The sequence below is a fragment of the Rana temporaria genome, chromosome 8 (genome assembly GCF_905171775.1).
Source record: "Rana temporaria chromosome 8, aRanTem1.1, whole genome shotgun sequence".
Taxonomy (NCBI): Eukaryota; Metazoa; Chordata; class Amphibia; order Anura; family Ranidae; genus Rana; species Rana temporaria.
In genome coordinates, this window is record NC_053496.1 from 181,943,594 (window position 1) to 181,967,705 (window position 24,112).

Sequence of the window (24,112 nt, forward strand, 5' to 3'; positions counted from 1 at the left end):
TAAATGTAATACATTTTTCCCAATTTACACTAATGTGATTTTGAATATATTCAGTTTGTAAGTTTATTAATTTGTTTTTGATTTTTCAAAATAAAAAAGAAAGCTTTTCACGTTACGATATTGTACCAAGTCCCTTTTTTTGAGGGGAAGGGGGGTCAGTTTGTTGTCTATTTTTTTTATTTTTGGGAATTATAAAAGAAAGCTCTTTACTTTTATGATACTCTGGCTGGGCCACCCAAGGACATTCACAGAGTTGTCCCGTAGCCACTCCTTTGTTATCTTGGCTGTGTGCTTAGGGTCGTTGTCCTGTTGGAAGATGAACCTTCACCCCAGAGGTCCAGAGCGCTCTGGAGAAGGTTTTCATCAAGGATGTCTCTGTACATTGCTGCATTCATCTTTTCCTAGATCCTGACTAGTCTCCCAAGGGCTACGGGGGAAAACTCTGTGAATGTCCTTAAGTGGCCCAGCCAGAGCCCAGACTTGAACCCGATTGAACATCTCTGGAGAGATCCGAAAATGGCTGTTTACCGACGCTCCCCATCTAACCTGATGGAGCTTGAGAGGTCCTGCAAAGAAGAATGGGAGAAACTGCCCAAAAATAAGTGTGCCAAGCTTGTAGCATCATACTCAAAAAGACTTGAGGCTGTAATTGGTGCCAAAGGTACTTTACCAAAGTATTGAGCAAATTCTACTCTTTATAAATTTGCAAAGATTTCAAACAAACGTCTTTCACGTTGTCATTATGGGGGATTGTTTGTAGAATTTTGAGGAAAATAATGAATTTACTGTATAGTATACTCGAATATAAGCTGAGGCACCTAATTTTACCACAAAAAATTGAGAAAACCTATTGACTCGAGTATAAGCCTAGGGTGGGAAAATGCAGCAGCTACTGGGTAAACAATGCCCAGTTGCATTCTAATTGTGCCCAGTTGCAGTCTCTTTGTGCCCAGTTGCAGACTCTTTGTGCCCAGTTGCAGTCTAATTGTGCACAGATGCAGTCTAATTGTGCCCAGTTGCAGTCTAATTGTGCCCAGTTGCAGTCTTTTATTGTGCCCAGTTGCAGTCTTATTGTGCCCACTTGCAGTCTAATTGTGTCCAGTTGCAGTCTTAGGGCCAGATCCACATACGTCGCAACAACATCATTTTTTTAACTTAGACGTGAGTTACGTCCATCCCTATTCACGGACGACTTACGCAAAAAAAAATTCAAATTTCGACGCGGGAACGACGGCCATACTTAACATGGCAATTCTATCTATACACCGCAAAATACCAGCTTTAACTATACGCCGGAAAAAGCCGACTACAGACAACGTTAGAAAATGCGACGGCCGCGCGTACGTTCGTGGATCGTCGTAAATCGCTAATTTGCATACCCGATGCGGAAAACGCCACCCAGCGGACGCCGAAGTATTGCATCTTAGATCCGAAGGCGTACGAAGTAGTACACCTGTCGGATCTAACCCAGAAGCCGTCGTATCTTGTTTTGAGGATTCAAAACAACGATACGACGTGGGAAATTTGAAAGTACGCCGGCGTATCAGTAGATACGCCGGCGTACTTCGTCTGTGGATCTGGCCCTTATTGTGCCCAGTTACAGTCTCTTTTTGCCCAGTTGCAGCCATACCTTTCATTAGTAAAACAGCGTGTATCTGCTGCTGTGTAATTCAGTCTGTTCCGCTGTCCATTGTAAGAAAGCCCCGCCTCCTCCTTGTCCGTCCGTGATAGAGGAACACTGATACGATGCTGGGAAACTGTATCAGTGTTCCGCCTATCACAGACGAGGAGGAGGCAGGGTTGTCTTACAATGGACGGCCGACCAGACTGGATTCCATTTTGGAATAAGGCTGTAACAAATCAAAATGTGGAAAAAGTGAAGTGCTGTGAATGCTTTCCCCATGCACTGTACGCGATATGATTGTAAAAGCTCGGGACACCTTCGGGTGCCCCCCCCCCGAGGAGAGTAGTAATGCTACGTGCGCTATGGCAAACGGGGGTGTGGGCAAATTGCAGTATCAATGGCAGGGCCTTAAAGGGGCATGGTCAAATAAAACAAAAATTTCTAGTATATATGGTACATAACTCCAAGTCCATAGTACACAGTCTCTAGTACATAGTGTTTAGTACACTATTCATAATACATAGTGCACAGTCCATGGTCCCTAGGCTCTGATATAATGTAATGGGGTCATAAGTTCATTCCTGGTGGTAGAATCCTCTGGCAATGAAAGCGAAAGTGAAAGTTCCAAGCTGTGATCAGCTGGTCAGGGCTGAGGACTCAGATCTGGGCTCTACTCTATACACTGAGCACTTACCGGACACAAGTACTGAATCCCCAGTAAAACGATTTTTTTTGTCTCTTCTTGATAATGATAGGAAGATGGATCATCCATAAAATTGACGGACCGTACTAGAATTATTTAAAGTGATGTCACGTGTGTACATACAATGGGAAAGAACATGATATATATGAAATAAATGAGCCCCCATGTCAATATTGGTAATCAAATTAAAACATTGTAAAAAGAAGAAAAAAAAAATCATACATTTATATAATAATTTTTCTGTATAATCTGAGGTGTAATCATCGATGTAACCTGATAGAAGAATGGACCATGAGGCAGAGGACAGAATGATGGAACGTAATGTAGACTGCAGCTTTTATATTTAACACAAGGTGGTGATCTCATGTATAGTCAGTGGAACGCAACGACAGGAAGTGATGTCAGGTACAGACAGGAAGTGATATCAGGTACAAACAGGAAGTTCCGGTTGAGAGGTGGAAGTGATGTCAGGTACAGACAGGAAGTTTCGGGTGAGAGGTGAGTCGGGAGGGAGTAGAGAGTAGACATTGCTGGAACTGGCAGAACAGGAGGTAATAAGATATTATCTTATATTTACATCCAGTAACCCCCAAGTCATGTCCGTCCTCTTCCTCCATAGTCTCTGTGATGTCTTTTATCTCCAACATCCACTACTACAGACATATCACATCCTGTGTATTGGAGTTATTATATAATATGTGTCCAGATACATTCTAAATATAGAATCACTTAGCCTAATCACATGACATCACTCTTATCTCTATTAATAACACACAGACCTGACCGGGGAGGTGAGGAGGATTCTGGGAGGTCACATGACATCACTCTTATCTCTATTAATAAAATACAGACCTGACCGGAGAGGTGAGGAGGATTCTGGGACTGTACTTAGTGAAAATTTGATTGTGCACAGATAAATGAACTAGTGAAGAGGACATCTGAACAGGTAAAATTCAGCTATCAATCCTCTGATCCATCTTTAGAAGGACACAAGAATCTCTACAAGGACGTCATGATGGAGAATCAGCCGTCCCTCACCTCACCGGGTAAGAGGAGACTTTATTGTAAAGGAGAGAGCAGTACGGAGGCTCCACCTAGATCCCCCATCATCTGATAAACACATAGAAACAATGTATTCAGTCAGAGTGTGTGTTTCCTACAGATGGATCCAGTAATGGGAACCCACCAGAGAGATGTCCCCGTCCTCTGTATTCCCGTGATTCAACACAGGAAGGTCACACCATCTCTCACCATCATCAGGTAGGTGGTACTGAGCACGTGGACCTAACAATGTATTCTGAGCCATAAGAGGACATTCCTCTAATCTCTTGTTAATTTTTTTAAAATGTATTTTTATCATCTTTGTCGTTTAGGGCGAAGAACTAAAAGACGTCAAAGTTGAGGAAGAAGAAGAAGAAGAAGAGAGGTTGGTGAGTGGAGATCAGCAGTCTATGGAGGAGAGAGGTCCTCTGTATTCCCGGGATTCCACCCAGGAAAATCAGAACTATACAGATAATAATCAGGTAGATGGGACTGGCCAAAAAGAACTCAACATTTAGTATATGAGAGGACATTCTTCTATGTAATCTCTTGATACTAAAATGTTCTCTGTCTTTGGGATGTAGGGTGAAGAACCGAATGATATGACAGTTAAAGAGGAAGAAGAAGAGAGGTTGGTGAGTGGAGATCAGCAGTTTATGGAGGAGGGAGCGCCTCTGTATTCCCGGGATTCCACCCAGGAAGATCACACCTATAAAGGGAATGATCAGGTAGATGGGACTGGCCAAAAATAACTCAAAAATAATTCTACGAGTAGATGTTCTTCTTTGTAATTTTTTGCTCTTTTTTTATAAATGCATTCTGTAATCTTTGGGGTTTAGGGTGAAGAACGGAAAGACATCAAAGTTGAGGGTAAAGAGGAAGAAGAAGAAGAGAGGTTGGTGAATGGAGATCAGCAGTCTATGGAGGAGGGGGAGATGATGATGGAAAGTAAACAGGAGGAATCTTCTCTACATAAGGATACAAGTGAGTAATGGACATCTCCATTCTTCAGTATGTTGTCATGTTTCCAATAAATGAGGTGGTGGAAGGTCCATCTCTGTAGACACAGTTACAGTGTCACAAATGTTATCCAGTTACGTAGTGAGGTTTGGGTGTGTTGAATCCTTTATCTGGTTTGTATTCATACTTTGGCGTAATCATTACATCCAATTGCGTCCCAGAGCTCCGAGAGACTTATTCCGCGTACACACGATTGGTCCATCCGATGAAACCGGTCTGATGGATTTTTCATCGGTTAACCGATGAAGCTGACTGATGGTCAGTCGTGCCTACACACCATCAGTTAAAAAAAACTATCGTGTCAGAACGCAGTGACGTAAAACACACGACGTGCTGAAAAAACAAAGCTTGATGCTTCCAAGCATGCGTCAACTTGATTCTGAGCATGCGCAGGTTTTTAACCGATGGACGTGCCTACAAACGATCGTTTTTTTCTATTGATTAGGTATCCATCGGTTAAATTTAAAGCAAGATTGAATTTTTTTAACCGATGGATAAATAACCGATGGGACCTACACACGATCGGTTTAATCTGATGAAAACGGTCCATCTGACCGTTCTCATCGGTTTGACTGATTGTGTGTACGCAGCATAACACATAGTTACATAGTAGGTGAGGTTGAAAAAATACATAAGTCCATCAAGTCCAACCTATGTGTGTGATTATATATCGGCATTACATTGTAGATCCCTGTATGTTGTGGTCGTTCAGGTGCTTATCTAATAGTTTTTTCCATTGACGCTCCTCGCTGAGACCACCGCCTGTGGAAGGGAATTCCACATCCTTGTCGCTCTTACAGTAAAGAACCCTCTACGTAGTTTAAGGTTAAAACACTTTTCTTCTAATATTAATGAGAGGCCACGTCTCTTATTAAACTTCCTTCCACTAAAAAGTTTTCTCCCTATTGTGGGGTCACCAGTACGGTATTTGTACATTGAAATCATATCCCCTCTCAAGCGTCTCTTCTCCAGAGAGAATAAGTTCAGTGCTCTCAACCTTTCCTCATAACTAATATCCTCCAGACCCCTTATTTGCTTTGTTGCCCTTCTTTGTACTCGCTCCATTTTTAGTACATCCTTCCTGAGGACTGGTGCCCAGAACTGGACGGCATACTCCAGGTGCGGCCGGACCAGAGTCTTGTAGAGCGGGAGAATTATCGCTTTATCTCTGGAATTAATCCCCTTTTTAATGCCAATATTCAGTTTGCTTTGTTAGCAGCAGCTTGGCATTGCTGAGCCTAACATATACTAGGACCCCCAGGTCATTTTCCATCCTAGATTCCCCCAGAGGTTCTCCCCCAGTGTATAGATTACATTTGTATTTTTGCGACCCAAATTCATTATTTAAAATTTTTCTACATTGAACCTCATTATCCATGTAGTTTCCACCCCATTAATTTGTTCAGATGTTCTTGCAAGGTTTCCACATCCTGCGGAGAAGTTATTGCCTTGCTTAGCTTAGTATCGTCCGCAAATACAGAGATTGTGCTGCTTACCCCATTTTCCAGGTCATCTATGAATAAATTAAATAGGATTGGTTCCAGCACAGAACCCTGGGGGACCCCACTACCCACCCATGACCATTCCGAATACTCCACATTTATCACCACCCCCTGAACCCGCCCTTGTAGCCAGTTTTCAATCCATGTACTCACCCTATGGGCCATGCCAATGGACCTTATTTTGTGTTCTTAGTGGTGGACCAACATATACGACTCCTGAATGTAGGTCTAGATTTTCTTTTACATTTTTATTTAAAGATTGTTTTCTTACAGATGGACGCTTTGTTCTGAAAACCTCAGAGGGAGATCCAATTTTATCTCCATACTTCAAGGCAGAAGATGATGACATCACACAATGTTCTCCAGGAGAAGATCCCATTATTCCAACCGCACATCACAGACCTTCCCATCTGGAGGGATCAATGGATCCTTCTAATCCTGAGGAACCTTCTTATAAATCCCATACTATGACATCAGATGTCCATCTGTCCCATACTATGACCTCAGGTGACCATCAATCCCATACTATGACATCAGATGTCCATCTATCCCATACTATGACCTCAGATGTCCATATATCCCATACTATGACATCAGATGACCATCTATCCCATACTATGACCTCAGATGACCATCTATCCCATACTATGACCTCAGATTACCATCTATCCCATACTATGACATCAGATGACCATCTATCCCATACTATGACATCAGATGTCCATCTAAGACCAATGGATCCTTCTAACCCTGAGGAACCTTCTGAGAAATCCCATACATCAGATGTCAAACTGAGATCTCACTATGCGGATAGATCAACACATTCATCCAATCCCAAGGAGTCTTCTTTATGTGGTGGAGGTTACATAGGAGAGAGTTCATTGTCATCTATGGATTGCAAGAAATCTAACATCAAAAGCAGAGCACTACCCAAACAGCAGAGAAGTCCCTTTTCATGCCCAGAGTGCGGGAAATGTTTCACTCGGAAATATTCCCGTCTTGTACACGAGAGAAGTCACACGGGAGAGCGTCCTTTTCCCTGTTTAGAGTGCGGAAAATGTTTTGTTGTCAAAGAAAGACTTCTCATACACCAGAGAACTCACACAGGTGAGCGACCGTTTTCGTGTTCGGAGTGCGGGAAAGGTTTCATTATCAAAGAAAGCCTTCTTAACCACCAGAGAACTCACACTGGGGAGCGTCCTTTTTCATGTTCTGAGTGCGGAAAATGTTTCGTTCAGAAAGGGGAACTTCGTATACACCAGAAAAGTCACACAGATAAGTGTGCTTTTCCATGTTCAGAATGTGGGAAACGTTTCCCTCTGAAAGGAAGACTTCTTAGACACCAGATAATTCACACAGGTGAGCGTCCTTTTTCATGTTCAGAGTGCGGGAAATGTTTCACTACGAAACAAAACCTTCTTAAACACCAGAGAATTCACACGGGGGAGCACCCTTATCCATGTTCAGAGTGCGGGAAATCTTTCTCTCAGAAAGTAGGCCTTGTTAAACACCAGAGAACTCACACGGGTGAGCGTCCCTATTTATGTAGTGAGTGCGGGAAATGTTTCCTGGAGAAATCAGGTCTAATTAGACATCAGAGAAATCACACAGGTGAGCGACCTTACCCATGTTTACAATGCGGGAAAAGTTTCAATCAGAAAAATGCACTTGTTACACACCAGAGAACCCACACAGGTGAACGTCCTTTCTTATGTATAGAGTGCGGGAAATGTTTCACCCAAAAAGAAAACCTCCGCGAACACCAGAAGATTCACATAGGGGAGCGTCCTTTTTCGTGTTCAGAGTGCGGCAAATGCTTCATGAAAAAAGCCAAACTTATTTTGCATCAGAGAGTCCACACGGGTGAGCGGCCTTTCTCATGTACAGAGTGCGGGAAATGTTTCACCTGGAAAGGAGACCTTCTTAAACATCAGAGATATCACACGGGGGAGCGGCCTTACCCATGTTCGCAATGTGGGAAAAGCTTTAAACAGAAATATGCACTTCTTATACACCAGAGACTTCACACGGGGGAACGCCCTTTCTCATGCACGGAGTGCGGGAAATGTTTCATTCACAAAGAAGACCTTGTTAGGCACAAAAGAGTTCACACGGGCGAGCGTCCCTTCTCATGTTCGGAGTGCGGGAAATGCTTTACAATCCAAGGAAATCTCATCAGACATCAGAGAATCCACAACAAATGATGCTGCTGGCAACTACGGTATGATGGCATTTAATGGATGGAGTAGTTCAAGTAAAAATTCCAGTAAGAAGAGTGAGAGTCCCTCATAATGGGCTCAGCAGACACAGTTGGGAAAATAATGATTTGATCCCCTGCAGATTTTGTAAGAGGTTAGATATTTCTTGTAGTTGGTGATCAGGTTTGCACACATCTCAGGAAGGGATTTTGGTCCTCTCTTCTTTACAGATCTTCTCCAAATCCTTAAGGTTATTTGGCAACTCGAAGTTTCAGCTCCCGCCAGACAAAAAATGAGAACCTGCTCTCTTTTTTTCCCGCCGGGATTCCCGACGGCCTTTTCCCCGTCGGAAAACCCGGCCTTGTGTACATTGAGCAGTTTTAAATGTAAATTGCTTTATTGCATGTTAAGCCGATATTCTGATTTGTAAAATAAACAAGAAAACTCTACACTTCCTGAGTCTTGGTTTTTACTAATGACCAGAATTCTATGATGTTCTGTGAGAGTAGGCTTGTGCAATTCGTTTCGTAACAAATCGAAAGTCGAACGAATTTAGCAATTTTCGGAGGTTCGGAAGTATTCGAATTTCCGAACAAAGCAATTACGAATAAAACCGAATCCGAAATAAATTATATCGCAAATAGCGAATGCCCGAATGCCTTCGGGATAATTCCATGTGGCGTTAATGTGGCCTAATTCAACAGCAAGTCGACTTGTTGTGATCCCAACCACACATCCAACAATAACACTCTCTGCTCTGCTCTCTGCTCCTCCCTCACCGTGCTGAACTTCCTCTCAAAATGGTGTACAGGGGCGGAGGCTATAGCCGCATGTCAAAAACGAAAGTAAAATACGAGATTTTGAATCGCTACAAATAACCGCAATGTATTTAGAAAAGTACAAATCCATTAGAAGCACGTTAGGCAGCGCTATTGTGAGAGAGACATGGAAAATTTTGAATCAACAAACCAAAAAAAGTTACGATTCAACGAAAAACAATGTACTCTACCGAAAGTATGAATTATAAATCAACTAAAAATAAGGCTTACAATAATACGAATCATTCAGATTCAATGAAAAATTACGCTTGCAAAATACGAATTAGTCCGAACATGAAAAATTCAGTTTAGAAAAATGACGAATGATTTCGAATCAACAGGACGGAAAAGAAACGAAACTAAACAAATTTTTCCGTTGTGCACAAGTCTAGGTGAGAGTCATCCCTTGGTCTTTTATTTGTGTAGTACCCTCTAGTGTGCTACTAGATTAGTGCAGGCAAATTTATGTTAGACTCATGGTTAGCTTGTAAGTCTGAAATTGGGTCAAGATTTACTGCAGGTCAGGCTGGATGATTCACCAGGTCCCTGGTACCGCCCCCTGGGTCTGGAAGTTTGGAGAAACTTCTAGAAGTTAGTGGGTGGAGGCCAGGAGGACTGATCTAAAAACTTGAGGAAACTTGGCTAATCCCCGGGCAGAATGCTTTGGCAGGGTGGCTGAGTCATCCCTTAAATATGGTGGAGCCATGCCAGCAGGGGGGGTTGGGTGGAAGATGGAGTGCTAAGGAGACTGTCGTGGCCTAGTAGGGGCCACCTAGGTCTAGAGGAGGCCTTTGCTTGGCTCAGGCTAGCTTATGAAGATCCATTCAGCATCACGGTTTGAATAGGATTCTTGCCTGAGAGCAATGGGTGCAAGCAGGACAAAGTGAGTACCAGCACACCCGGGGATTCACAGGGGGATAGACTACCACATGTAGCAAACTTTTAGAGGACAGTACTGTGCTTAACCCTTGACTAGGGTAGATCAGAGGTCACCAATTACCAATAACCTCTGGCCTGCCTCTCAAGCTGTACCTCCCACTACCCAATAACAACACTTGACTCAAAGTGGGATTAAATGGCCTTTTATTATAAACATACAAATAAATAACAAACCATAACATTACAGATCAACTTGGGTTTGAAGTCCTTGCAGGTACCATATTACTGAAACATTATGTCTGTGGCACCCACTAGCTAAGATGTGCCCCCAGCCGCAAGACCCCACCTTGGGGGCAATCCCAGATGACCTCAGACACATTACTGGTCTACCATGACCTACCACTTTTATTGGACCACCAACTAGAGGGCACCATACCAACGATGGTTCCCCACCTTTTTCCCAAAACACCAGATTTCACACCCTTTCAAGGACCCCAAATATCCGTTACAAACTACCACCAACCCAAAGTATCAAACAAAAAAGGGGGAGGGTGTTCATGTGCTGGCTCCAATTCTCAAACTGATTCTGTCACACCCCTGCCTGCAAGCTATGCTCCTAAACTCCTCCCCATAACCCCGTCTCTTTGGCCATTCAGGTAAGAACCATAACTTGACCACTTATTACACGATTAAGGTTCCCCTTCCACCATGTCATGTATTCCCTGCACTTATCCATTTCATTCCTAGCTCCGGGCCTGCACTGGCTTCCATTCAGTGTCCTCCACCTCTCTCTGCCAACCCCTACACTGGCTTCCATTCAAAGTCCTCCACCCCTCTCTGCCAATCCTTCCACTGGCTTCCATTCAGTGTCCTCCACCCCTCTCTGCCAACCCCTACACTGGCTTCCATTCAAAGTCCTCCACCCCTCTCTGCCAACCCCTACACTGGCTTCCATTCAAAGTCCTCCACCCCTCTCTTCCAATCCCTTCACTGGCTTCCAATTAGTGTCCTCCACCCCTCTCTGCCAATCCCCCCACTGGCTTCCAATTAGTGTCCTCCACCCCTCTCTGCCAATCCTTCCACTGGCTTCCATTCAGTGTCCTCCACCCCCTCTCTTCCAATCCCTTCACTGGCTTCCATTCAGTGTCCTCCAGCCCTCTCTGCCAACCCCTACACTGGTTTCCATTCAATGTCCTCCACCCCTCTCTGCCAATCCTTCCACTGGCTTCCATTCAGTGTCCTCCACCCCTCTCTGCCAATCTTTCCACTGGCTTCCATTCAGTGTCCTCCACCCCTCTCTGCCAATCATTCCACTGGCTTCCATTCAGTGTCCTCCACCCCTTTCTGCCAACCCCTACACTGGCTTCCATTCAAAGTCCACCCGCCCTCTCTGCCAAAACCTACACTGGCTTCCATTCAGTGTCCTCCACCCCTCTCTGCCAATTCCCCCACTGGCCTCTATTCAGTGTCCTCCACCACTCTCTGCCAATCCCACCACTGGCCTCTGCTCAATGTCCTCCACCCCTCTCTGGAAATCCCTCCACTGGCCTCTACTCAATGTCCTCCACCCCTCTCAGTCCACAGTACATCCTAACATGTGGCAGAAGGTGAAAATCCAATAGGCTAATGCGTTTTGAGGACTAGCCTCTTCCCCTGTGCATTAAGCGTCAGCATACCAAGACTTTTTGGACAATTTCATGCTCCCAACTATGTGGGAACAGTTTGGGGATGGACCCTTCCTGTTCCAACATGTCTGCGCCCCAGTGCACGAAACAAGGTCCATAAAGACATGGATGAGCGAGTTTGAGGTGGAGCAACATGACCGGCCTGCACAGAGTCCTGCCCTCAACCTGATAGATTACCTTTGGGATAAATTAGAGCGGAGACTGCGAGCCAGCCAGGCCTTCTCGTCCAATATCAGTGCCTGACCTCACAAAGAATGGATGAATGGTCAAACATTCCCATAGACACACTCCTAAACCTTGTGGACAGAAGAGTTGAAGCTGTTATATCTGCAAAGGGTGGGCCAACTCAATATTAAACCCTACGGACTAAAGCTGGGATGCCATTAAAGTTCATGTGCGTGTAAAGGCAGACGTCCCAATATGTTTGGTAATATAGTGTGTATGAAATAAATGAGTTCTACGTATATGCGTTATCAAATGTAAACATTGTAAAAAAAAAAATCATATATTTATATAATTATTTTGCTGTATAATCTGTGTTTGTATTGGGTCTCCAAACTATGGTCCTCCAGTTGTTCAGGAACTACAATTCCCATCATGCCTAGTAGGGGTGCAACGGATTGTGCCCGATCCGCGATCCGAACGGGTCGACCTGTTCGGATCGGAACAGTATGCGATCCGCGGAACGCACCGCCGCCGCGGCCTTAGGAAAGACCGCGGCTTCGGCCTAGCTCCGGAGCGGTTGGCCATCTTGGTACACTCGGCGGCGGTGCGCGCTGATGTCATCACCCCTCCCTCTGCTCGTGGATTTTTTCTATTTTGCAAGAGCGCGCTGCGCCGCTGACTCTGCATGTAACCTGGAGACGGACCGAGTACATCAGTACAGTGAGTTGGCTAATGGCTTAATAACCATTAGCCAACTCACTGTACTGATGTACTCGGTCTAGTAAAACAGTAACACTGTAATTACCATTTTTGCCACTGTAATAATAGCCATAGCCAACAATGCCCCCACACTAGTAAAACAGTAACACTGTAATTGACATTTTTCCCACTGTAATGGTCCCAAAATTGTCCGATGTGTCCGCCATAATGTCGCGGTCACGAAAAAAGTCGCTGATCGCCGCCATTAGTAGTAAAAAAAAAAAAAAATATTAATAAAAATGTAAAAAGACAAAACTTTTGTTTGTCTTGTGTTTTTTTTTTTTTTACTGATCCGAAAATGATCCGATCCGTGACTCCTGATCCGAGGATCGATCCGATCCGTGAGTTTTTTGATCCGTTGCACCCCTAATGCCTAGTCATGTCTGTGAATGTTGGAGTTTTACAATGCCTCATGGGACGTGTAGTTCCGTAACAGCTGGAGGGCCGTAGTTTGGAGATCCCTGGATCACCAGGTTGAGGGCAAAATTATGAAATGTAACTTAGACTACAGTATTTATATTCAACACAAGGTGATCTCGCTTATTGTCAGTGGAATGCAAAGATAGGAAGTGATGTCAGGTACAGACAGGAAGTGATGAAAGAGTATATATAGGAAGTTCCGGGTGAGAGGTGAGTCGGGAGGAAGTAGAAAGGAGACATTGCTGGAACTGGCAGCAGAGGAGGTAAGAGGATCTTATTTTACATTAACACCCAGTAACCCCCCATAAAAGGAATGGGGGCACTCTTTATGTCTGGAGGAAAAGAGAATTAGAGAGAGACAAAGGAAGGAGAGAGAGAGAGAGAGAGAGAGAGGGGTGGTGGTCTCTCTCTCTCTCTCAAAAATTATTTGTGTGTCTAATATATTCAATAAAGCTCCATAGCTCAGCTTTTACAAGTTCTATTAATGAAGATATATTATTTTTTATATTTTTTTATTTATTTAGAGCTTTACAACATCTTTAACTGCTTGCCGGCCATTGCGCGACAATATACGTCGGCAGAATGGCATGGACAGGCAGATTGGCGTGTATATATATATCCCCTTTAAGAAGTGGCATTGTGGGCGCGAGCTCTGTGAGTCGGACCGCGGGTCCCACCGACTCGATGTCCGTGGGCATACCCGCGATCGTCTCACGGAGAGGAAGAACGGAGAAATGCTGATGTAAACAAACATTTCCCCATTCTTCCTAGTGACAGGACACTGTCACTAGGAAGAGAGTCACGATAAAAATCGCTGATTGCCGACATTACTAGTAAAAAAAATAATAATAATAAAATTACATAAAACTATCCCCTATTTTGTAGACGCTACAACTTTTGCGCAAACCATTCAAACGCCTTTTGCGATATATATTTATTTATTTTTTTAACCAAAAATATGTAGAAGAATACGTATCGGCCTAAACTGAGGAAAAAAAAAAAATTATATATATTTTTGGGGGATATTTATTATATCAAAAAGTAAAAAATATTGCATTTTTTTCCAAAATTGTCGCTCTGGTTTTCTTTATAGCGCAAAAAATAAAAACCGCAGAGGTGATCAAATGCCACCAAATAAAATCTCTATTTGTGGGGGGAAAAAGGATGTCAATTTTGTTTGGGAGCCACGTCGCACGACCGCGCAATTGTCAGTTAAAGCGACGCAGTGCCGAATCGCAAAAAGTGCTCTGGTCTTTGGCCAGCCAAATGGTCCGGGGCTTAAGTGGTTAATGAAGATATAGGGCCAGATTCACAAAGAGATACGACGGTGTATCTACAGATACACCGTCGTATCTCTGACTTACACTGGTCCTATCTATGCGCCTGATTCATAGGTCTAAGATCTGACTAGCGACGTCAGTGGGAGCAATGCACGCCGGGAAATTTCGCGGACGGCGCATGCGCACTTAAATCGGCGCGGGAACGCGCCTGATTTAAATAGTACACTCCCCCTAGCCGCGGAATTTGAATTCCGCCGGGGGATTTAGGATCCGCCGTCGCAAGTTTGGAGGTAAGTGGTTTGTGAATTAGCCACTTTCCTCTCAAACTTGCGGGAGCGGATCTTAAATCACGTAGATCGAGCGGATCTATAGATCCGCTGATCTACGTGAATCTAGCCCATAGAGTTTTTTTTTTGTTATTTAGAGCAGGGGTCTCCAAACTGTGACCCAAGGGCCGGATGTGGCCCTTAGCTAGCCTTCATCCGGCCCTTGGGGCAGTATTGCTCCCAATGATATGAGGCACTATTCCTTCCAATGGCACCAACAATGGGGCACAATTTCTTAGACTAATAGCAATGATGGAGCACTATTCCTCCTCCTACTGCCCACCAACACTGGGCCATGTTTTTTCTCACTGATGCTCGGCCCTGGGGCATTTTCTACCCCCAACTGGTCAGAATCCGGCCCCCTTGGAGTCGTAAAGACCGTAAACTGGCCCTTTGTTTTAAAAGTATGGAAACCCCTGATTTAGAGCTTTACAACATCTTTAATCCACTGTACCTAAATATCACTAATTAATGTGGACTTCTTCGTATCACAGGTTGATTTTACTATTGGTATTAATATACAAACCAATTTCAGTGTGTTTATAAAATTTAAATTTTTAATTTTTTTATATTTTACAGAAAAATGCCAAAGTGTATTTTTAAAAAATGCCCTCACAGAACAGGGAAAAAAATTGCCAATATTAAACTGCACCTGTTTCCGAAAAATCTTGAGAACATTAAAGCGTGGCTTTCTGTCGGAGATTTGACCGAGGAAGCCCTGAGGGAATCTGCCCAATCTATTTTTCTCGATAAAAACGGTGACCGGTTTCGTATGTGCTCAGTGCATTTTTCTGATGAAAGTTTTCACATGAAAAAAACTCAATTGTTTTTAAAACCAAATGCATTACCGACTGTCTTCCCACAGGGTAGGTCGATTTCGTTACCAAAAAAAAAATTGACTGGAAGTCCTGACACCCCTATAGAACAATCTTCGTGTTGTTGTTCGTGTCATGATTCCAGGTCGGCCATAATCCCGAACAAAGTTGACTCTGCTACTCAAACAAAATTTGGAAGGGCTGGAGGTCACAAGCCTCGGGACTTTGCTACTCAAACGTGTGAAGAAGACTTCAGGTTCTCTCGATCGGAAAAATCGTACGTGTTTGGTGCAAGTTATCACGACATTTCTAAGGACCATGACTACGCTGTGCATTCAAACCTCGTGGTTCCCCAAACTCCCATTTCAGCACCAGAAAAAATCAGTCTGGCTCAGGACCGACGCCAAATACATTTTACACCAATAAAGTGTAATATTACAGAGATTTCTACCACGGAAGGCATCTGTGGATCAACGCAATCAGAATCTACAGAACAAGTAACGTTCGAAAACCCATCTCCACAATCGGACTCAATTGTGCCCATTAAGTTAGAGTCGGAGTCTATCGGTGACGTTTCTTTGGAACGGGAATTCGAAAATTTTGAAAATGAAATCGCTATGGATTTGAACGTAACGTTGGAAAAAACGGTCGATGGAAACGACATTCCTGATCGTTCTGCAGTTACAGAAAGTGACATGTCACAGGCTCGAAATTACGTCATGGAAAAATCTATTGAGAATACACAAGACCAACAAAGTAGCATTATTAATGATCGAAATGTTATTGTTTTTGAATCGGAATTAGACAAACTTCTTATTTGCCCCACCGAAGACTGTTTTGAAACTATTCAAAGTTTAGACAAAGTGATTATTGGAAGCCTTTTAAAAGTCTATGGAACATGCCCAGACCACCATCGCCAAATCATTTGGCAAAGTCAACCGGATATAGCCAATTGTGCTTCTGGAAATGTCCTGCTGTCGTCGTCCATAGTCTGCAGTGGTTCTTCTTTTACAAAAGTTAAAGAAATGTTCGACCTGGTAAATATACATTTTTTTTTTCCTCTAAAACTACCTTCCACAAATATTTAAATACTGTATTAGGTAGATTCAGGTAGAGTTAGGCCGACTTATCAGTAGATAAGTCGACCTAACTCAGAATCTAGGCCGACTTATGTTTAAGCGTATGCTCAAACAGAGATACGCTTAAACATATCTAAGATAGGACGGCTTGCGCCGTCCTATCTTAGGTTGCAATATTAAGGCTGGCCGCTAGGTGGCGCTTCCATTGCGGTCGGCGTAGAATATTTAAATGAGTTGATACGCCAATTCACGAACGTACGCCCGGCCGCCGCAGTCAATTTACGCCGTTTCCGTAAGGGATTAGCAGGCCTAAAGTTATTCCATCTATTAGGTGGAATAACAATGTTAAAGTATGGCCGCCGTTCCCACCGCGAGATTCGAATTTTTTGCGTAAGTTGTCCGCGAATCTGGATTTACGTAGTTTACGTCCACGTCAAAATCAATAGGCCCGTGCGGCGTACTTAGCCGCAATGCACACTGGGAAATGTAGTCGCCCGGCCCATGCGCAGTAAAAAAAATACTTCAAAAACGTGAGGTCAAGCTTCATTACCATAAAACACGCCCCCCTCCAAGACATTTGTATTTGGCGCCCTTACGCCCTGCCCGCTTTAGGCTACGCCGCCGTATATTAGCAGGCAAGTACATTGAGAATCATGTACTTGCCTAGCTAACTTACGGCGGCGTAGCCTAAACAGGCTAAGCTACGCTGCCGCAAGTTTGCACCCAGGTACCTGAATCTACCTATATATATACTCGAATATAAGCCGAGGCACCTCATTTTACCACAAACAACTGGGAAAGCTTATTGACTCGAGTATAAGCCTAGGGTGGGAAATGCAGCAGCTACTTTAAGTGGAAAGAGGGTCAACAGGGTTATTTGCAGCCTCGCTGTGCCCCTGTGCAGCCTCGCTGTGCCCCTGTGCAGCCTCGCTGTGCCCATGTGCAGCCTCGCTGTGCCCATTTGCATCCTAACATCAGAAAACATCATTGATTTTGAGGTCGTGCAATTATCGCAGACAACATCTTCAGTGGCAATGGAGAAATTTAGCTTTTCAAAATTGTCTGGATCGAATTTTAGAAAATAATAATGAAGTGAAAGTATTAGGGACAGATCAACATCCTGGAATTGTAAAACTGATAAGGGAAGAATATGATCACATCGATCATCAATTTAATTTGTGGCATTATAGCAAATCCTTTAAAAAAAATAAAAAATTTTATTGAAGCCAGTCGTAAAACAAATTGTCAAAATTTACAACAATGGATTTCTCTGGTCATCAACCATTTTTACTGGTGCAGTAGGATATGTCGAGGAGATGTTTGTCTTCTGGAAACTATGGACATCTCTCCTTTACCATTTACCCCACTGGCACCGACCACTGACGCCGTCCGCTGCCCCACTGACACGGTCCACTGACGCCATCCGCTGCCCCACTGACGCCGTCCGTTGCCCCACTGACGCCATCCACTGACGCCGTCCACTGCCCCACTGGCACCGACCACTGACGTCGTCCGCTGCCCCACTGACGCCGTCCACTGCCCCACTGACGCCGACAACTGACACCGTCCACTGCACCACTGACACCATCCACTGACGCCGTCCGCTGCCACACTGACACTGCCGCTGCCCCACTGACACTGTCCGCTGCCCCACTGATGCCGTCCGCTGCCCCACTGACCACTGCCCCATTGAAACAGGCTGCCCCACTGACGCCGTACTCTGCCCCACTGACGCCTTCCTTTGCCCCACTGACGCCAACTACTGACCCCGTCCGCTGCCCCACTGACCCCGTCTGCTGCCCCACTGACCGCTGCCCCACTGACGCTGTCCGCTGCCCCACTGACACCGTCCACTGACGCTGCCCCACTGACGCTGTCCGCTGCCCCACTGACGCTGTCCGCTGCCCCACTGACACCCTCTGCTGCCCCACTGATGTTGACCACTGCCCCACTGACACAGACTGCTGACGCTGTCCACTGCCCCACTGATGCTGTCCACTGCCCCACTGACACCGACCACTACCCCACCGACACAGACCACTACCCTACTGACACCATCCACTGCCCTACTGACACCGTCCACTGACACCAACCATTGCCCCATCCCCCCCACCCCCTTTCCCAAAAGCACTGGAAAAAATATATTTAAAAAATAAAACCCCACCCTCCCATCATTGTTAAAATAGTCCAAAAATAAATTGTCAAAAAATAATTAAAAAAAATTAAATTGTAAAAATTAAAAAAAAAAAAAAAAAACACTGGTCCAAAAAAACATTTTGGACCATCCTGCACGTACTACCGACCACTGTACTTTCCTGTGATTCGCACCGCATTGCTGTTCAGATCACATGCAATGTCTGTGCAATGCGATTTCAGCCATACAAACTGTATGGCTGAAATCGCATCACATTCGTACCAAACACGCACAGGACCCTTTTTTCATATTATGGACCTTGAAGAAGGGGACACACCCCGAAAGCTTGTCCTGAAAAATTGTGTTAGTGCAAATAAAAAAGTATCATGGACAGTACTCAATTGTTTCTGTAGGTAATAACATCAGAGATTGTTGATCCAGAGAATATTCAAATGCTTTTGGAAGATAAGAAAGGATTTTTTTTACCCAGTTGCCTCAATTTGAACCAAAATTTACAGAGGTTTTTGCTTTCCTCTAAGTCAACTGTTGGTATAGGATTATGCATATGGAGATTTTCTATTCATTTATTTTTCTATTGGTCAAACAAGTCTTTCCAATCTTTTTTTCAAGTCATTTATCCAACTTGAGGACTGGGAGTATTTAGAAGGACACAAGGAACTCGACAAGGACTTCATGATGGACAATCAGCCGCCCCTCACATCACCGGGTAAGAGGAGACTTTATTGTAAAGGAGAGAGCAGTACGGAGGCTCCACCTAGATCCCCCATCATCTGATAAACACATAGAAACAATGTATTCAGTCAGTGTGTGTGTTTCCTACAGATGGATCCAGTAATGGGAACCCACCAGAGAAATGTCCCCATCCTCTGTATTCCGGGCTAACAATGGGGCCCAAACTGTAGGGTGGTGCACATTATTGTAAAGGAGAGAGCAGTACGGAGGGTCCACCTAGATCCCCCATCATCTGATAAACACATAGAAACAATGTATTTAGTCAGTGTGTGTGTTTCCTACAGATGGATCCAGCAATGGGAACCCACCAGAGAGAGGTCCCCTTCCTCTGTATCCCCGGGATTCCACACAAGTCAATATTAAAGAAGAGATAAAAGAGAATTCCACACAGGAAGGTCACACCATCCCTCACCATCATCAGGTAGATGATACTGAGCATGTAGACCTAAAAAAATAAATACAAATTATACTTTGACAGAACATATGTCTATGTAAACGTTTTCCTTTAATAAGTATATTCTGTCATCTTTGGGGTTTAGGGTGAAGAACGGAAATACATCAAAGTTGAGGTTAAAGAAGAAGAGGAAGAGAGGTTGGTGAGTGGAGATCAGCAGTCTATGGAGGAAGGCTGTCTTCTGTATTCTCGGGATTCCACCCAGGAAGATCACACCTATAAAGAGAATGATCAGGTAGATGGGACTGGCCATAGATAACTCAAAAATAATTCTACGAGTATATGTTCGTCTTTGTAATTTTTTTTTATTTTTTTTATAAATGTATTCTGTAATCTTTGGGGGTTTAGGGTGAAGATCTGAAAGACGTCGAAGTTGAGCATAAAGAGGAAAAAGAAGAGAGGTTGGTGAGTGGAGATCAGCAGTCTATGGAGGAGGGGGAGATGATTACGGAAAGTAAACAGGAGGAATCTTCTCTACATACGGACACAAGTGAGTAATGGACATCTCCATTCTTCAGTATGTTGTCATGTTTCCAATAAATGAGGTGGTGGAAGGTCCATCTCTGTTTACACAGTTACAGTATCACACATGTTATTCACTTACCTAGTAAGGTTTGGGTGTGTTGTATCCTTTATCTGGTTTGGTGTAATCATTGCACCCGATTCCATGCTGGAGCTTCGATAGACTTTTTAATGGTGGACCAACATATACTGTAAGTCTCCTGAATGTTGGTCTAGATTTTCTTTTTAATTTTTATTTAAAAAATTTTTTCTTATAGATGGACTCTTTGTTCTGAAAACCTCGGAAGGAGATCCAATTTCATCTCGAGATTTCAAGGCAGAAGATGATGACATCACACAATGTTCTCCAGGAGATGATCCCATTATTCCCACAGCACATCACAGACCTTCCCATCTGAAGGGATCAATGGATCCTTCTAATCCTGAGGAACCTTCTGATAAATCCCATACTATGACTTCAGATGTCCACCTATCCCATACTATGACCTCAGATGACCATCTATCCCACACTATGACCTCAGATGTCCATCTATCCCACACTATGACCTCAGATGTCCATCTATCCCACACTATGACATCAGATGTCCATCTATCCCCTACTATGACATCAGATGTCCATCTATCCCCTACTATGACATCAGATGTCCATCTATCCCCTACTATGACATCAGATGTCCATATATCCCCTACTATGACATCAGATGACCATCTTTCCCATACTATGGCATTAGATGTCCATCTATCCCATACTATGACCTCAGATGTTCATCTAAGATCAATGAAACCTTCTAATCCTGAGGAACCTTCTGATAAATCCCATACTATGACCTCAGATGACCATCTATCCCATACTATGACCTCAGATGACCATCTATCCCATATTATGACCTCAGATGTCCATCTAAGATCAATGGATCCTTCTAATCCTGAGGAACCTTCTGATAAATCCCATACTATGACATCAGATGTCCATCTAAGATCCATGGATCCTTCTAATCCTGAGGAACCTTCTGATAAATCCCATACTATGACATCAGATGTCCAACTAAGATCAATGGATCCTTCTAATCATGAGGAACCTTCTGATAAATCCCATACTATGACCTCAGATGACCATCTATCCCATACTATAACTTCAGATGACCATCTATCCCATATTATGACCTCAGATGTCCATCTAAGATCAATGGATCCTTCTAATCCTGAGGAACCTTCTGATAAATCCCATACTATGACATCAGATGTCCATCTAAGATCAATGGATCCTTCTAATCCTGAGGAACCTTCTGATAAATCCCATACTATGACATCAGATGTCCAACTGAGATCTCACAATGCAGATAGATCGACACATCCATCCAATCCCAAGGAGTCTTCTTCATGTGGTGGAGGTTACATAGGAAAGAGTTCATTGTCATCTATGGATTGCAAGAAATCTAACATCAAAAACGGAGCACTACCCAAACAGCAGAGAAGTCCCTTTTCATGCCCAGAGTGCGGGAAATGTTTCACTCGAAAATATTCCCGTCTTGTACACGAGAGAAGTCACACAGGAGAGCGTCCTTTTCCCTGTTTAGAGTGTGGGAAATGTTTTGTTGTCAAAGAAAGACTTCTCATACACCAGAGAACTCACACTGGGGAGCATCCTTTTTCATGTTCTGAGTGCGGGAAATGTTTCAATCAGATAGGGGGACTTCGTATACACCAGAAACGTCACACAGATAAGTGTGCTTTTTCATGTTTAGAATGTGGGAAACTTTTCCCTCTGAAAAGAAGACTTCTTAGACACCAGATAATTCACAAGGGGGAGCGTCCTATTTCTTGTTCAGAGTGTGGAAAATGTTTCACTCAAAAAGTAGGCCTTGTTAAACACCAGAGAACTCACACGGGTGAGCGTCCTATTTCATGTTCAGAGTGTGGGAAATTTTTCACTACGAAACAAAACCTTCGTAAACACCAGAGAACTCACACAGGGGAGCACCCTTATCCATGTTCAGAGTGCGGGAAATCTTTCACTCAAAAAGTAAGCCTTGTTAAACACCAGAGAACTCACACGGGTGAGCGTCCCTATTTATGTAGTGAGTGCGGGAAATGTTTAACCACGAAACAAAACCTTCTTAAACACCACCAGAGAATTCACACGGGGGAGCGGCCTTTCTCATGTACAGAGTGCGGCAAATGTTTCATCCACAATGAAGACCTTGTTGGACACAAGAGAGTTCACATGGGCGAGCGTCCCTTCTCATGTTCGGAGTGCGAGAAATGCTTTACAATCCGAGGAAATCTCCTTAGGCATCAGAGAATCCACAACAAGTGATTCTGCTGGCAACTACGGTATGATGGCATTTAATGGATGGAGTAGTTCAAGTACAAATTCCAGTAAGAAGAGTGAGAGTCCCTCATAATGGGCCCAGCAGACACAGTGGGGAAAATAAATAATGATTTAATCCCCTGCAAATTTTGTAAGAGGTCAGACGTGTCTTGGAGTTGGTGATCAGGTCTCCACACACCTCAGGAGGGATTTTGGTCCTCTCTTCTTTACAGATCTTCTCTAAATCCTTAAGGTTTCTTGGCTGTCGCTTATCAACTCGAAGTTTCAGCTCCTTCCATACATTTTCTATAGGATTAAGGTCTGGAGACTGGCTAGGCCATCTACAATGTTCTGGCTGAGGGTTCTCCTCCAAGATTTTACAATACCAGGTTTGCACACATCTCAGGAGGAATTTTGGTCCACTCTTCTTTACAGATCTTCTCGAAATCCTTAAGGTTTCTTGGCAACTCGAAGTTTCAGCTCCCTACATAAATTTTCTATAGGATTAAGGTCTGGAGACTGGCTAGGCCATCTACAATGTTCTGGCTGAGGGTTCTCCTCCAAGATTTTACAATACCAGGTTTGCACACATCTCAGAAGGGATTTTGGGCCACTCTTCTTTACAGATCTTCTCTAAATCCTTAAGGTTTCTTGGCAACTCGAAGTTTCAGCTCCCTACATAAATTTTCTATAGGATTAAGTTCTGGAGACTGGCTAGGCCATCTTCAATGTTCTGGCTGAGGGTTCTCCTCCAAGATTTTACAATACCAGGTTTGCACACATCTCAGAAGGGATTTTGGTCCACTCTTCTTTATAGATCTTCTCTAAATCCTTAAGGTTTCTTGGCAACTCGAAGTTTCAGCTCCCTACATACATTTTCTATAGGATTAAGGTCTGGAGACTGGCTTGGCCATCTACAATGTTCTGGCTGAGGGTTCTCCTCCAATATTTTACAATACCAGGTTTGCACACGTCTCAGGAGGGATTTTGGTCCACTCTTCTTTACAGATCTTCTCTAAATCCTTAAGGTTTCTTGGCAACTCGAAGTTTCAGCTCCCTACATACATTTTCTATAGGATTAAGGGCTGGAGACTGGCTAGGCCATTTTCAGTTTTCTGGCTGAGGGTTCTCCTCTAAGGTTTTACAATACCAGGTTTGCACACATCTCCGAAGGGATTTTGGGCCACTCTTCTTTACAGATCTTCTCTAATTCCTTAAGCTTTCTTGACAACTCGAAGTTTCAGCTCCCTACATAAATTTTCTATAGGATTAAGGTCTGGAGACTGGCTAGGCCATCTTCAGTTTTCTGGCTGTGGGTTCTCCTCCAAGATTTTACAATACCAGGTTTGCACACATCTCAGGAGGGATTTTGGTCCACTCTTCTTTACAGATCTTCTCTAAATCCTTAAGGTTTCTTGGCAACTCGTGTTTGACACCTGTGACCTACAGTATACCATTAGGATTTGTCTTCCACCAATGAGCCTTTTTTGGCGGGTTTCATTACTCTTTGTTATTTACTGAAGAGGCCGGTCCAGCCGATGCATAACTATCAATACATTTATTTTGCCCCCGATATCTTTAAGATTTGTTTTATTGTATGTTAATCCTACATTCTGATTTGTAA

The 24,112-nt window shown here is 43.7% G+C and overlaps 2 protein-coding genes and 1 long non-coding RNA gene across 3 annotated transcripts in view; 2 read left to right on the forward strand and 1 right to left on the reverse strand.

Annotated features, from left to right (window-relative positions):
- LOC120910202 (gastrula zinc finger protein XlCGF26.1-like) overlaps positions 1-24,112 on the reverse strand; it is a 1,148,070-nt gene that overhangs the window by 626,730 nt on the left and 497,228 nt on the right. The gene's annotated exons all lie outside the window — the stretch shown is intronic.
- On the forward strand, positions 3,550-4,238 carry LOC120910301. The gene is made up of 3 exons (XR_005741508.1): positions 3,550-3,587; positions 3,701-3,850; positions 4,208-4,238. It is a non-coding gene; the product is annotated as an uncharacterized LOC120910301 (long non-coding RNA).
- On the forward strand, positions 6,545-22,741 carry LOC120909807. The gene is made up of 5 exons (XM_040321537.1): positions 6,545-8,093; positions 15,381-16,272; positions 18,862-18,997; positions 20,435-20,700; positions 21,211-22,741. The coding sequence occupies exons 1-5, from the start codon at positions 6,568-6,570 to the stop codon at positions 22,492-22,494; spliced, it is 4,104 nt and encodes a 1,367-aa protein (XP_040177471.1). The 5' UTR covers positions 6,545-6,567; the 3' UTR covers positions 22,495-22,741.

Bases quoted from the DNA above. Each gene is read 5' to 3' on its own strand.
- LOC120909807 (XM_040321537.1), top strand. From the start codon at position 6,568: ATGACATCAGATGACCATCTATCCCATACTATGACATCAGATGTCCAT. The intron at 8,094-15,380 runs ATGCTGCTGGCA...TCATGATTCCAG, and splicing joins CAGAGAATCCACAACAAATG to GTCGGCCATAATCCCGAACA. The intron at 16,273-18,861 runs GTAAATATACAT...TTGTTTCTGTAG, and splicing joins TTAAAGAAATGTTCGACCTG to GTAATAACATCAGAGATTGT.